The sequence below is a fragment of the Arachis ipaensis genome, chromosome B07, assembly GCF_000816755.2.
Source record: "Arachis ipaensis cultivar K30076 chromosome B07, Araip1.1, whole genome shotgun sequence".
In the NCBI taxonomy this organism is placed as follows: domain Eukaryota; kingdom Viridiplantae; phylum Streptophyta; class Magnoliopsida; order Fabales; family Fabaceae; genus Arachis; species Arachis ipaensis.
The window spans coordinates 10,114,993-10,131,515 of record NC_029791.2 but is presented as its reverse complement, the minus strand read 5'-3'; the positions used below and the strand labels follow the sequence as shown (position 1 = coordinate 10,131,515).

General features: G+C 33.1%; 1 protein-coding gene across 1 annotated transcript; it reads right to left on the bottom strand.

Moving 5' to 3' along the window:
- LOC107606638 (putative protein TPRXL) lies at positions 14,401 to 15,768 on the bottom strand. Its single transcript, XM_021107681.1, has 2 exons — positions 14,838 to 15,768; positions 14,401 to 14,419 (listed from the first exon to the last, which is right to left on the bottom strand). Exons 1-2 carry the CDS (start codon positions 15,683 to 15,685, stop codon positions 14,401 to 14,403), a joined length of 867 nt encoding a protein of 288 aa, XP_020963340.1. The 5' UTR covers positions 15,686 to 15,768.

Below are 16,523 nucleotides of genomic sequence, written 5' to 3'. Positions count from 1 at the left end.
TTAAATGTTGTAAAATAAATAAGAAAGAGGTAATAAAATAAAGTATAAATAGAAAAATACTACTATCAATATTTATCAATACTATTATACTACTATAAAGATAATATATTAATATTATATTAGTATTGTATGAAGAGAAAAAGTAAATAAGTGCTTTATTGTATAAGAAAAGAGAGAGAATATTTGTAAAAGAGAGAGAATATTTGTTGTTAATATTGTTGTGTGTATTGTCTCGTACCATACCTCCTATTTATATATGTATAGGGTTCATATTTTCAACCTTTATTAATGTAAATTCTTTTTTGGTAACATGAGAACTGAGTCACCCACATGATATTAATGGGCATCCATATCCTTTGTGTTTATCACAACACTCTTCCTTGGATGACCATTTAGGATTATTGTCTCGTTAAAACTTTACTAAAAAAATCCAGTGGGAAAAAAACCTTAGTGAAGGAAAAAGAGTACAATATCCTTTGTGACGGGGACTGTCTCATTAAAAACCTTGTCAAGAAAAACTCAATGGGAAAAAAACCTGACCAAGGAAAAAAGAGTACAGTCTCCCCCTCTTGTCAACATCATTTAATGTTTCGAAATCGGTGCATCCCAATCTCATGTACCAATCTTTCAAAGGAGGATTTTGGAAGTGACTTTGTGAATAAATCTGCCAGATTGTCACTTGAACGGATCTGTTGGACATCAATTGTCCCTTGATTTTGAAGATCATGAGTGAAGAAGAATTTGGGAGAAATATGTTTTGTTCTATCACCTTTGATGTATCCGCCTTTAAGTTGAGCAATGCATGTTGTATTATCTTCAAACAGGACAGTTGGAGTTATCTTATGATCAATCAGTCCACATGATGACAGGATATATTGGATCAAACTCCTGAGCCAAAAACACTCGCGACTTGCTTCATGTATCGCTAGTATTTCAGCATGATTAGAGGAGGTTGCTGCTATCGTTTGTTTCGTGGACCTCCATGATATAGCTGTACCACCATATGTGAACAGGTATCCTGTTTGAGATCTCCCTTTGTGAGGATCAAACAAGTATCCAGCATCTGCATAGCCAACTAGTTGTGACTTGGATCCATAGGGATAGAACAATCTCATATCAACCATTCCATGAAGATATCGAAAGATTTGTTTGATTCCACTCCAATCTCTTCTGGTTGGAGAGGAATTATATCTTGTTAGTAAATTCACAACAAATGATATATCGGGTCTTGTATTATTAGCAAGATACATTAGCGCTCCACTGTCACTAAGATATGGTACTTCAGGACCAAGGATATCTTCATTTTCTTCTTTAGGACGGAATTGATTCTTTTCCACATCCAAAGATCTTACTATCATGGGGGTACTCAAGGGATGTGACTTATCCATATAAAATATTTTCAAAATCTTTTCTGTGTATGTCGTTTGATGAATAAAGATCCCATTTTTTGTATGCTCGATCTGCAGGTCGAGACAAAATTTAGTCTTTCCAAGATCTTTCATCTCAAACTCTTCTTTTAGAGTTTTTATAATTGTTGGAATCTCTTCAGGAGTCCCAATGATATTTAAGTCATCAACGTACACAGCAATTATAATGAATCTAGATGCAAATTTCTTTATGAAAACACACGGGCAGATATCATCATTCTTGAATCCGTTTTTGGCCAGATACTCAGTAAGACGATTATACCACATTCGTCCAGATTGTTTCAGACCATATAAAGATCTTTGCAATTTAACTGAGTATAACCCTTGCGAATATTCATTGGATGGTTTAGATATCTTTAGTCCTTCAGGGACTTTCAATAAATATCCCGATCTAATGAGCCGTATAAATAGGCTGTTACCACATCCATTAAATGCATATGTAGTTTATGATATGTGGATAAACTGACCAAATAACGTAATGTTATCGCATCCACTACAGGGGAATACGTTTCTTCATAATCTATACCGGGCCTCTATGAAAAACCTTGTGCTACAAGTCGAGCTTTGTAGCGTAAAACTTCATTTTTCTCATTTCGTTTTCTCATTTCGTCCACTACAGGGGAATACGTTTCTTCATAATCTATACCGGGCCTCTATGAAAAACCTTGTGCTACAAGTCGAGCTTTGTAGCGTAAAACTTCATTTTTCTCATTTCGTTTTCTCACAAATACCCATCGGTATCCAACAGGTTTTACATCTTTTGGTGTACGGATTACAGGTCCAAAGACTTCACGTTTTGCAAGTGAGTCTAACTCAGCCTTCATGACTTCTTTCCATTTTGGCCAATCATTTCTTTATCGACACTCTTCGATTGATCTTGGCTCAAGATCCTTACTTTCATGTATGATATTTAATGCCACATTATATGCAAATATTTCATTGACAATTGTCTTATTTAGGTCCCATTTCTTTCCTGTAAAGACATAATTTATCGAGATCTCGTCATTTTCACAATTTTCAGGTACCTGAACGTCTTCTGGCGTTAAAACTATATCGGAATTTTGGACAACTGCAGGTGTCTCTACTATGTCTTTCTCAACAGGAATAGTATTTACCTCTTTTCTCTTTCGAGGATTTTTATCTTTGGAACCGACAGGTCTGCCACGCTTCTGGCGTGTATTTGCTTCGGTGGCAATTTGTCCAACTGGGACATCAATTCGAATTGGGACATTTTCCGCTGGTATATACGACTTGGTTATCCTCTTTGTATCAGAAAATGCATCAGGCAATTCATTTGCTATTCTTTGCAAATGTATAATCTTTTGATCTTCTAATTCACATTGCCCTGATCGAGGATCTAAATGCATCAAGAATGATTCATTCCAATTAAGTTCCTTTTCAGGAAACTTATTCTCTCCCCCTAATGTTGGAAATTTCGATTTATCAAAATGACAATCCGCAAACCGGGCTTTAAATACATCTCCAGTTTGTATCTCAAGATACCTCACTATAGAGGGAGAATCATATCCAATTGGGATCCCATTTTGGTGCGATTAGGTGGTGCAATAGGAACATATATCGCACACCCGAATATTCTTAAATGGGAAACATTTGGCTGCTAGCCAAAAGCTAATTGCATGGGAGAGAACTGATGGTAACTTGTTGGCCTCAAACGAATAAGTGCTGCGGCATGTAAAATAGCATGCCCCCAAACCGAAGTTGGGAGATTTGTTCTCATAAACAAGGGTCTAGCAATTAATTGGAGGCGTTTAATAAGCGATTCTGCTAACCCATTTTGTGTGTGAATATAAGCTACTAGATGTTCAACACTTATTCCATTAGCCATACAATAAACATCAAAAGTTTGAGAAGTAAATTCACCAGCATTATCAAGACGAATTGCTTTGATTGGATTTTCTGAAAATTGTACTTTTAATCGAATAATTTGAGCCAATAATCTCGCAAACGCCAGGTTGCGAGAAGATAATAAGCACACATGTGACCATCTCGAAGATGCGTCTATTAGGACCATAAAATATCTAAATCCACATGGTGGATGAATAGGTCCACATATATCATCTTTAATCCTTTCTAGGAATTCAGGGGACTCAAATCCAATCTTTACTGGTGATGGCCTTAAAGTTAACTTCCCTTGAGAACATGAAGCACAATAAAATTCACTAGTTTTAAGAATCTTCTGATTCTTTAGTGAATGTCCATGGGAGTTTTCAATAATTCTCCTCATCATGGTTGTTCCCAGATGATCCACTCAGTCGTACCAAGTTATGAATTCAGTTAGGCTAGTAAACTTCTGGTTTACAGTGGCATGCGATTCAATTGCACTAATCTTGGTATAATATAACCCAGATGAAAGTGAGGGCAACTTTTCTAATATAACCTTTTTATTTGAATCATGAGTTGTGATACATAAGTACTCATGACTTCCCTCATTCATAGTCTCAATATGATATTCATTTCGGCAAATATCTTTAAAACTCAACAAGTTTCTTCGAGATTTGGTAGACAATAGTGCATTATTTATTATGAATTTTGTTCCTCCGGGAAACAAAATTATAACTCTTCCAGAACCTTCAATCACATTGCCTGAGTCAATAATAGTATTAACACATTCTTCTTTTGGCAGAAGATGGGTAAAATATATATCACTTTTGAGAATAGTGTGCGAACTTGCACTATCCGCAAGGCATACATCTTCATTACATATCCTTGCCATTCTCTTCAAAGACAAATAATAATAAAATGCACAGTTAAATTGAATACTTGATCGGAATTATTTTTCTAAGAAATAGTGCACATAAAAATAATGTCATATACTAAAATTTTATTTTAAAAACATGACATATTTATTGATTTCAAAATTCATAAACATTAATATTTCATTATTTATATACATCATATTTGAAACTTAAATACATAGGAAATAAAACTTAACAATAAGTTCTTTACATTATTTATTTACATAAATACTTATCAATCCCTCATATTAAACTATTCCATCATTGATCAAATGACCAATATTTCTTTCAGGATCCTCAAAGAAATCAGATACATCATAATGAGTGGTGGAATTCTCAGCATCATTTGAAATAAAATTCGTTTCCTTTCCTTTGTCATTCTTTTTCAAAGATGCTTGGTAAAGATCAACTAGGTGCCTTGGGGTACGACAGGTACGTGACCAATGACCCTTTCCACCACCACGAAAACACTTATCCTCTGTTGATTTATTTTGCCCAGAGCTTCTTTCTTTATCCCACTTCTGGTGAGATCCTCTCTTTTGAATATAATTATTTTTCCTTCCATAAATTTTCTTGTTATTAAAACCTTGCCATTTACCTCTTCTAGGGTAATTTGCCGCATTTACTTCAGGAAATGGGGCGGCGCCAGCTGGGCGCGCTTCATGATTCTTTAAAAGCAACTCATTGTTGCGTTCAGCAACAAGAAGGCAAGAAATTAACTCAATATTTTTTAAATCCTTTTTCTCGATATTGCTGCAGGAGCACATTCGAGGCATGGAAGGTTGAGAAAGTTTTCTCCAACATATCATGATCAGTTATCTTTTTCCCACATAATTTCATTCGTGAGGTGATTTGAAACATTGCAGAATTATATTCATTTATGGATTTAAAATCCTGCAGACGCAAGTGCGTCCACTCATATCGGGCTTGAGGAAGTATCACCGTTTTTTGATGATTATACCTTTTTTCAAGGTCTTTCCAAAGATCTGTAGAATTTTTTAATGTGAGATATTCATTTTTCAATCTTTCGTCAAGACGACGAAGAAAAATCATGGCTTTGGCTTTATCCTTCTGGGATGCATTATTTTCAGCCTTAATGGTATCTCCAAGATCCATTGAATCAAGATGGATTTCAGCATCTAGTATCCATGATAAATAATTGTTTCCAGATATATCAAGAGCATTGAATTCAAGATGAGAGAGTTTCGACATAATGAAAATTTGTTACCTTAGTCTTCCTAAAAATTTGATCAGAGTCTTGTGCTGATAACGTGTTGTAAAATAAATAAGGAAGAGGTAATAAAATAAAATATAAATAGAAAAATACTACTATCAATATTTACCAATACTATTATACTACTGTAAAGATAATATATTAATATTATATTAGTATTGTATGAAGAGAAAAAGTAAATAAGTGCTTTATTGTATAAGAAAAGAGAGAGAATATTTGTTGTTAATATTGATGTGTGTATTGTCTCGTATCATACCCCCTATTTATACATGTATGGGGTTCATATTTTCAACCTTCATTAATGTAAATTCTTTCTTAGTAACATGAAAACCGAGTCACCCACATGATATTAATGGGCATCCATATCCTTTATGTTTATCACAACAACAATTAATTAATTTGTAATTTTCATTTTTTAGTTGGTCACAAATTCGGTTGTTAATAGATACCGATTTAGTGACCAACTGTTCTAATGCTAAGATTTTATAGTTGGTCGCTAAAATCGATCGCTATATTAACTGTTAGCAACCGATTTAGCGACCGCTACTTTAACGACCGAATTAGCCACAAATTATTTTATAAACATATTTTTAAATCGGTTGCTAATTCGATCACTAAATTATTAAATAACAACCAATTTAGCGACCAAATGTTTTAAAACCAGCATTTTATAGTTGATTGCTAAATCGATCGCTATCTTAACACTTAACAACCGATTTAGCGACTAACTTCTTAGCGACCGATTTAGCGATCAACCACCATTAAACTTATTTTTATATTGGTCGCAAAATCGGTCGCTAACTTAAAAATAGCGACTGATTTAGTCACCAACATACCCTAAAAGCTTGTTTTTTGTTTTGGTCGCTAATTCGGTTGCCAAGTTAAAAAAATAGTGACTGATTTTAGCGACCGACTAGATTGGCTTTGTCATCGGTAGCTAAATCGGTCATAAATTTTTATTTTAGCGACCAATTTAGCAACCAAGAGTGGGTGGTCACTAAATCGGTCGCTAATTGAAATTTAGCGACTGATTTAGCAACCAAATTTTTTTTAAATCCTAAAAAATTTTGGTTGGTCGTAAAATCAGTTGCTAATAGTGAGCGATTTTGTTGGTCGCTAAAATCGGTCGCTATTTTAAAACTTTCTTATAGTGATTAAGTCATATTTAACAAGGATTTTTTTAATTATAAGTCGTATTTTATTTTGAAAAAATTTATTTATATTTTTTACTCCAAGATCCATTGAATCAAGATGGATTTCAGCATCTAGTATCCATGATAAATAATTGTTTCCAGATATATCAAGAGCATTGAATTCAAGATGAGAGAGTTTCGACATAATGAAAATTTGTTACCTTAGTCTTCCTAAAAATTTGATCAGAGTCTTGTGCTGATAACGTGTTGTAAAATAAATAAGGAAGAGGTAATAAAATAAAATATAAATAGAAAAATACTACTATCAATATTTACCAATACTATTATACTACTGTAAAGATAATATATTAATATTATATTAGTATTGTATGAAGAGAAAAAGTAAATAAGTGCTTTATTGTATAAGAAAAGAGAGAGAATATTTGTTGTTAATATTGATGTGTGTATTGTCTCGTATCATACCCCCTATTTATACATGTATGGGGTTCATATTTTCAACCTTCATTAATGTAAATTCTTTCTTAGTAACATGAAAACCGAGTCACCCACATGATATTAATGGGCATCCATATCCTTTATGTTTATCACAACAACAATTAATTAATTTGTAATTTTCATTTTTTAGTTGGTCACAAATTCGGTTGTTAATAGATACCGATTTAGTGACCAACTGTTCTAATGCTAAGATTTTATAGTTGGTCGCTAAAATCGATCGCTATATTAACTGTTAGCAACCGATTTAGCGACCGCTACTTTAACGACCGAATTAGCCACAAATTATTTTATAAACATATTTTTAAATCGGTTGCTAATTCGATCACTAAATTATTAAATAACAACCAATTTAGCGACCAAATGTTTTAAAACCAGCATTTTATAGTTGATTGCTAAATCGATCGCTATCTTAACACTTAACAACCGATTTAGCGACTAACTTCTTAGCGACCGATTTAGCGATCAACCACCATTAAACTTATTTTTATATTGGTCGCAAAATCGGTCGCTAACTTAAAAATAGCGACTGATTTAGTCACCAACATACCCTAAAAGCTTGTTTTTTGTTTTGGTCGCTAATTCGGTTGCCAAGTTAAAAAAATAGTGACTGATTTTAGCGACCGACTAGATTGGCTTTGTCATCGGTAGCTAAATCGGTCATAAATTTTTATTTTAGCGACCAATTTAGCAACCAAGAGTGGGTGGTCACTAAATCGGTCGCTAATTGAAATTTAGCGACTGATTTAGCAACCAAATTTTTTTTAAATCCTAAAAAATTTTGGTTGGTCGTAAAATCAGTTGCTAATAGTGAGCGATTTTGTTGGTCGCTAAAATCGGTCGCTATTTTAAAACTTTCTTATAGTGATTAAGTCATATTTAACAAGGATTTTTTTAATTATAAGTCGTATTTTATTTTGAAAAAATTTATTTATATTTTTTAATTTTTTTAAAAATAAAATACGATTTATAATTAAAAAAAATTCTTGTTAAATATGGCTTATTCCAGTGTACCTATATATTTCTGGAGACGATGATAATGGTTGCCATTGTTAAATATGGCTTATTTTTTTAATTTATAATTAAAAAAATTCTTGAAGAAACCATACTTGTTATATGTATATTTTTGTGTACTCCTATATACTGTTTGTAGATCTATATACTATTTGGAGACGATGATAATGGATTAAAAACGCGAATTTCAAAAACTTAAATGGAGTTCGCTGCAGATAAGGCAAACTCTATAATTTTTATAGAGTTTGCCGAAAGTGCAGTCGTACTTGCTCTAAACAAAAAAGATTATATTTAAAAAATTAGTTTAAAAATGGTGTTTAGAAAAATATGAATTTTTTTTTTATTTTATTTCTGAAAAAATCCTACATTTGTCGTCTCCCTTGAACCAAATACTTGCATAATGAACCTTAATTAAAATATTTCAACACATGCTATAGCGTTAAATTTTTAGTACTAAATTTCAACAAATATTTTTCTATTGCAGCTCTCTACACAAATGGAAGATTCGAAATTCCTAGGCACAAGCACAATCAATATCACCGTAATGTTTTTTGTTGGAATAAATTAATTTTAATGACCAACATCATCCATATTGAATCACCAAAAATATATATATCATAATGCGGAAGCGTACCTGAATTCATAAACATGAATCATACGATTGGAAGAGTTTGGATCTTGTGGTTCTTTCGATCTTCCTCAACCAAAGCCTTCTGTATTCCTAGGAGGCTGAACTGCAACTCTTTTGATGGGGAAAGAGCAACAAATGCGGCTTTGGTATATTGAGGACCAAAACCCTGAAGGTCTATTTATATTTGAATATGACACCCATTAAACCCTTAAACCCAAATAAAATAGTATCTAAAGCCCAAAAGATAATATATCTAAAATCCAAAAAAGATAATTATCTAAGGAACAAAAGATAATTATCTAAGGAACAAAAGATAATATCCGGTTTTATTCTCATTTAATTCCAAATCAAAAGTAATAATGACTTATTCAATTTAGCATTTATAACAATAAATGAGATCACCATTATATAAGTCATTTATTTTGAAATAGCATAATTTGTTATTATAATTAATATATGTATTGCCCACAAATAAGTTAGGAAATCAAATAATTTTCTAACAATCTCGCACTTGGGCTATACATATATTATTTCTTGACATAATCACATCTTTATAAACTTTATGCGCGTATCTGAATGCTATTTCTCTCATTACTTTAACAATCTGGTCCGTCTCATACATTAGATATGGAACTACCGCAGCTTTTATCACATTAAATGCCGTGACTAAACCACGCCAATCACCATCCTAATATACTTAACGACATAGATCAAATTTGGATGAGTAATATGGAAATTACATGCCAAGTGATCTCATGCATGTCTATTTCCAACTGGTCCAACTTTATTGAGATCAAACACAATACAAATATTGCAAAATGAACATTTCACATAACATGAAATAAACCATCAACTTAATTCTGCAGAAAAATAACTCAATTATCTGTCATAGGACATATATCATAAAATAAACTCCCACTAAACCAAAGCATCACAAATATTGACACTCATCCGAGCAGTGTGCTCTTGAAAGACTTTAGGGATCAATTCCTTGGTTAATGAGTCTGCTAGCATATACTCTATTCCTATATGTCCTATGGAAATCTGTTTTTTTTTCTTAAACTTTCTCCTTAACAACTAAGAACTTGATATCTGTATGCTTCGATTTTGTCAAGCTCTTACTGTTATTGGAGTATAGTACTGCTGACTTATTGTCACAAAATATCCTTAATGACCTTTCAATGTCATCTACTATATGAAGCTCAGTGACAAAGTTTCGCAACCATATGCCATGAAATCGAAATCGGAATCAGAGTTCCTAATGATCTCCAAATTTTCTGATCTCCGATAAATAAGCATGTAATCCTTTGTTCGCTTTAAATAACGCATTACGCGTTTAACAGCTATCCAATGATCCATGCCTGGATTGCTCAAGTATTTATCCAACACTCCCACTATAAATGATATATCGGGATGTGTGCAGACTTGGGCATACATTAAATTCCCTAGTGCTGATGCATAAGGTTTATCATGTATTGCTATCTTCTCAAAATCATTTTGGGGTATTGCTTGAGACTAATCTTGTCTCCTTTAGCTACGGGTGTGTCCATTGGTCTACAACTTTCTATGACATATCTATTTAAAATCTTTTTGATATAGTTCTTTTGTGATAATCCAAGAATACCTTGAGAGCAATCTCTTAGTATCTTGATTCCTAATACCAAAGAGGCATCACCAAGATCTTTCATTTCGAATTTGTTCGATAGAAATTTCTTAGTTTCATGCAACAAGCCTATATCACTATTGGCAAGTAGAATGTCATCAACATGTAAGACCAAAAGGATGTATTTACTCCCACTGAACTTGCGGTATACACACTCATCTATAATATTTACCTCAAAACCATGAGGTAATGACTTAATTAAACTTGTGATACCATTGACGGGAAACTTGTTTGAGACCATAGATGGATTTTCTTCTTTTTCTATTGGATCTCCTTAATGACACTTCTTGAGGTTGTTAAGCTTGCTGTATGGGTTGGGTTTGAGGAGGATTCTCATTATTTTTCTGTACTGTAGCAGTATCTTGAGCAACAACAATATTCTCATTGTTCTCTTGTACTGTAGCTGGATTTACAACAGGATTCTCATTGTACTTTTGTACTATAACTGTATCTTGAACAATAATAGGCACAAGGTCCTGATCATTGTCAGTTATAGAATCCTCATCAAAAGCAACATTCCTAATATTTCCTTCCCCCAAACTCAACATCCTCAAGAAATCTCGCATTTTCCGTCTCAAAAATAGACCTTGATGCAGGATTGTAAAACTTGTACCCCCGTGAACGCTCAGCGTAACCAACAAAGTAGCAACTAATTGTCCTTGAGTCCAATTTTCTTTCATACGGCCTATAAGGTCGCGCCTCAGCTGGACATCCCCAAATATGCAAATGCTTTATACTAGGCCTTTTCCCAGTCCAAATTTCATATGGGGTTTTGTTAACTGCTTTGCTTGGCACCCTATTAAGGATGTACACTGCGGTCTTTAAGGCTTCTCTCCAGAGTGATTCAGGTAAGGAAGAATGACTAATCATACTTCTCACCATGTCCTTAAGAGTTCGGTTCCTTCGCTCTGCAACACCATTCATGTTAGGTTTGCCTGGCATAGTGTATTGCGGAACAATACCACACTCCTCTAGGAAAAGAGCAAAAGGCCCAGGACGTTGCTCACCTGAACCGTCATATCTTCCGTAGTATTCACCACCACGATCAGATTTGACAGCTTTAATTTTCTTTCCAAGTTGAAGTTCAACTTCAGCTTTGAAAGACTTGAAAACATCCAAGGCTTTGGACTTTTCATGAATTAAATATAGATACCCGTAACGAGAGTAATCATCTATGAACGTAATAAAGTACCGTTGTCCATTCCAAGAGACAGTAGGGAATGGGCCACATATATCGGTATGTATTAGTTCTAAGACATCTTTAGCTCTCTCGGCACCTATTTTTCTTTCGTTTGTCCTTTTCTCCTTTATGCACTCAATGCAGACTTCAAAGTCCGCCAAATTTAGGGGTCCGAGAATTCCATTCGACACGAGCCTCTGAATTCTCTGTTTAGAGATGTGGCCTAGGCATTTGTGCCATAATGATGCCGAATTCTCATTCAGTTTTTGTTTTGTACCCGTTTGCAGTATTTCATTATTATAGGAATTTAAGTTAAGCCTATATAGATTATCCACCAAATGACAAGAGCAAATATTATTCGAATTGTAAAAAAGACTGACTTTATTGTCTCCGAATGAACAAAAATAACCTGATTTGTCCAAACGAGAAACAGAAACCAAATTTCGTCTAAATGACGGTACATGAAATGTCTCTAATAAATCCAAGTAAAATCCACTCGTGGAACATAATCTAAAAGTTCCTATAGTTTCGACTGCAACTATATTGCCATTTGTCACGTAGATGTATCTTTCAGCATCACTTGGCGGTCGGCTCCACAGGCAACCTTGCATAGTGACACTTACATGAGTAGTAGCAGCAGAATCTACCCACCAAGTATCAACAGGTGCATAACTTAAACTAGCCTCAGAACAAACGAAAGTAAGAATTATACCCTTCTTTACATGCCAATTGGCATATTTGGTACAATCCTTCTTCATGTGTCACACCTTCTTACAGAAGAAACAAGTTGAAACTTGATCTTGTTTCTTAGCCTTTTTCTGCTGAGAAGGCACATCCGCAGTAGTATCACGCTTTTTTTTTATACTGAGAAGATGAAGCCATGTGAGCACTTTCAGTCTTATCTTGCTGCAGCCTCTCTTCTTCTTGCACACAGTGAGATATAAGCTCATTTAAGGACCAAGTGTCCTTCAGAGTGTTATAACTCACTTTGAATTGCCCAAAGTGTGCAAGAAGGGAAATCAAAATGAAGTGCACAAGTAAATCTTCAGACAACTCTAACTTTAGTGCTTTCAATTTTGAAGCAAGATGAGACATTTCCATAATGTACTCCCTTATGTTCCCTTTACCTTTATACCTCATGGAGACAAATTTGCTCAAAAGGCTACTTGCCTCCGCCTTTTCATTCTTAGTAAAGAATTTTTCAACATCTTTCAGGAACTGTTTGGCATCTTTATCCTCAGTAATTGAGCCCCGAAACGCCTCAAGAATTGAGCGTTTCATGATCATAATGCTCATTCGATTGGATCTCTCCCACTTCTCTATTTTAACCTCATTGAGGTTTTCTGGAGTGGAAGTGAGTTTCTCCTCTCGAAGAGCTATATCTAGATCCATACAATCGAGGACAATCTCCACGGTATCCTTCCAAACTTTAAAGTTTGAACCATTCAGCATAGGAATACTGCTAATTTGCGCATAAACATTGGTAGCTAAAGCCATAGTTTCTGGATTAGAACAAAAAGAACATGCAGTAAATATTAGTTAATTAATGGGTAAAAAAATCCATATTGAGATATCCAGCACAACATTAATTTTCAATCTTTGGATAGAAAAATTAACTGTAAGTGATACTCTCATTGCAGTAATCAAATATTGTCAAAATTCCTGTCACACATTAAGCCTTTCTTTGAACCGACTTAATGCGCACATGGAGACTTAAACTTCGCAACCTATTTATTACCGCATATATTTTCTATTAATTGGCCAAACAATAACCTTCCTTTGGGCCGATTATTGATCGCATAATTAATAAGAAATAAACAAAAGTGTGCAATGCTTATTATTTGGCCAAACAATAAACTTCCTTTGGGCCGACACATAAATAATAAGTATTACTTTATTCTTAGTTACCCAAATATTTATTTACCATTAATATGTGTATGTAATTCGGCCAAATATAGACCTTCCTTTGGGCTGACAAATATTCGCATGAATTACATATCATCATATTCCTAATGTTTTGAATAAATTAATTTTCACAAAATAGACTACTTTGGCAGCATAATGTTCAATCAATTTATTTCAAAACCAAATCTTTATAAAATAGGTGGGTATAATAATCCAAATTATTACTAGTGTCCTTATGTAACAATTAAATAATATTTTTTATTATTCAAATATTATTAATATATATATATAACTTGGCCAAATATAAATCTTCCTTTGGGTAGATCAATATTTACATAAGTGACATATACATAATAATCCTTATATCCTAAAAGAAATTATTTAATTAACTTTATACCAAATTAATGGCAAACGTAATTAAATCTGAGATAATTCAATAATATTCTATCAATGTTTTAAAAAAAAAGTCATCATTATTTATTTATTTATTTATTTATTAAAAATAATTGTATGAGCATCATCTCAAAAAAAAGAAATAACTGAAACACTATATTTCCATCATAAGTGCAAACAGTACAACTATGTGTATAGCCAAAGTAATACGATGGTTTTTACGAATTTTCTAAGCATAACAGGACGTGTGTATGCATACATATAAGGAACCACGATGGCATACATACATGAAATATGATGCACGCACATAACAAAAATACACAGGTGTACAGTGACAATAAATCGAATCGTATATATATGTATATAGTTTTACTGTGCAACAATTCCAAATGTATACGATGTACGTATATACACATATATATTAATTCAAAAGGAATAATAAACTAAATATTTTGATGATTAAATTATGGATGGCTCTGATACCACTTGTTGGAATAAATTAATTTTAATGACCCCAGAATATCCATATTGAATCACCAAAAATATATATATCATAATGCGGAAGCGTACCTGAATCATAAACATTGAATCATACGATTGGAAGAGTTTGGATCTTGTGGTTCTTTCGATCTTCCTCAACCAAAGCCTTCTGTATTTCTAGGAGGCTGAACTGCAACTCTTTTGATGGGGAAAGAGCAACAAAGGCGGCTTTGGTATATTGGGGACCGAAACCCTGAAGGTCTATTTATATTTGAATATGACACCCATTAAACCCTTAAACCCAAACAAAATAGTATCTAAAGCCCAAAAGATAATATATCTAAAATCCAAAAAAAATAATTATCTAAGGAACAAAAGATAATATCCGGTTTTATTCTTATTTAATTCCAAATCAAAAGTAATAATAACTTATTCAATTTAATATTTATAATAATAAATGAGATCACCATTATATAAGTCATTTAATTTGAAATAACATAATTTGTGATTATAATTAATATATGTATTGTCCACAAATAATTTCCTAACATTCTTGTCATCCAGACTTGGTGGCGCTAATTTCCGCATATTTATTACCCTCTCAACCATCTTGGTGCCAATTACAATAGGATTGACATTGTCATTTGCTTTTGAGTACCCACGACTGACAGCAGGCATAGAGCTTCCTGTAGGATGAGAACCGCCAGAGGACCGTCCTCTAGAAGGAGAACATGATTGCCGCCTTGGTCTGCCGCTAGGAGCTGGCTCAACAGATGAAGACCGAGAACTGGGTGCTCCAGGCCTCCCCCTAGTTGCTGACAGTGGCCTTTCTGGTAGTGATGTCCTCAAATTGGGTGGAGCATCAAGTGAAAAGCCAGGCATCTCAGATGGATTCCATGGTCTTGATCTTACAGTTGGTGAAGTGCCACGTGAAGATGCTGGTTGCCGTGACACCACCGGAGCTGGCTTGGAGATTGAAGAAGCCTTAGCTGAAGGAGCAGATATGCTGGGTGCACTTGATGGTGTGGTTGGTCGCCTAGTTGGAGTAGATGCCCTTGATATGGACCTGGATGAAGGTACGGTAGGCCTGCTAGTTGGTGTTGAAGATCTTACAGTAGATCTTGACAAAGGTGTAGAGGATCTAGCTGGAACTGTGGGTTTAGTTGCAGCGACCGTAGTCTTGGAGGCAGAAATCATACTCTTTGTAAGAGAAACCACAGGCTTGGTTGTAGAAGATGTGGTCTTGTTTGTAGCAACCGCCGTCCTAGCTGAAGATAAGGTAGCCCGAGAAGTAGGTGTTGAAGATCTGGGTTTTGAAGCTGTGGTCAATGTAGGGCGCCCAGTAGGAGAAGTCATTGATGATGAGGGGCCTCCTAGTTACGCCACTAGATGAACTTAACCCGGGCAAGCTAAGGAAGCTGGTTGTGAATATATGTTTAAAGATCTAATTTAAAATTTAAAGATCTAGTTATATTTTTCTTAAATTAGTAGAATATTTTTATATGTTTATAGATCTAGTTATATATTTTTAATTGTGAATATCTTTAATTTGCAGATAAATATTTTGTTAATTTTAATATTTTTAATATTAAAAATAATTTAATTATAAAATTAAAAATAGTATAAAAATTTAATTAATATATATATATTAATTAAATTTTTATACTATTTTTAATTTTATAATTAAATTATTTTTAATATTAAAAATAATTTAATTATAAAATTAAAAATAGTATAAAAATTTAATTAATATATATATATTAATTAAATTTTTATACTATTTTTAATTTTATAATTAAATTATTTTTAATATTAAAAATAATTTAATTATAAAATTAAAAATAGTATAAAAATTTAATTAATATATATATATTAAATTGAAAATTTAATAAAATTATAGAGACAATTAGAATAATAAAATCATTCCTAAAATATCATCTGTCAACGCTTAATCTTATTAAAAATTTATCTATTTTAATGAACTTAGATATTGAGGCATGCTTAATTTAAGAAAGGAGAAATACAAAATATAATCAAAAGCATGATAGAATCATGGAAGGTATATACTATAAGAAAAAATATAGGTACCAACATATTATCTGCTAATTTATTGTCAACAATAATTAATTATTATATTTTAAACACATATATAAAGAGGCACATCTAAATTTTTTTTTATAAAGACACTTCCATT

Excerpts from the sequence above, each read along its gene's own strand:
- LOC107606638 (XM_021107681.1), bottom strand. The coding sequence starts at position 15,685 with ATGACTTCTCCTACTGGGCGCCCTACATTGACCACAGCTTCAAAACCC.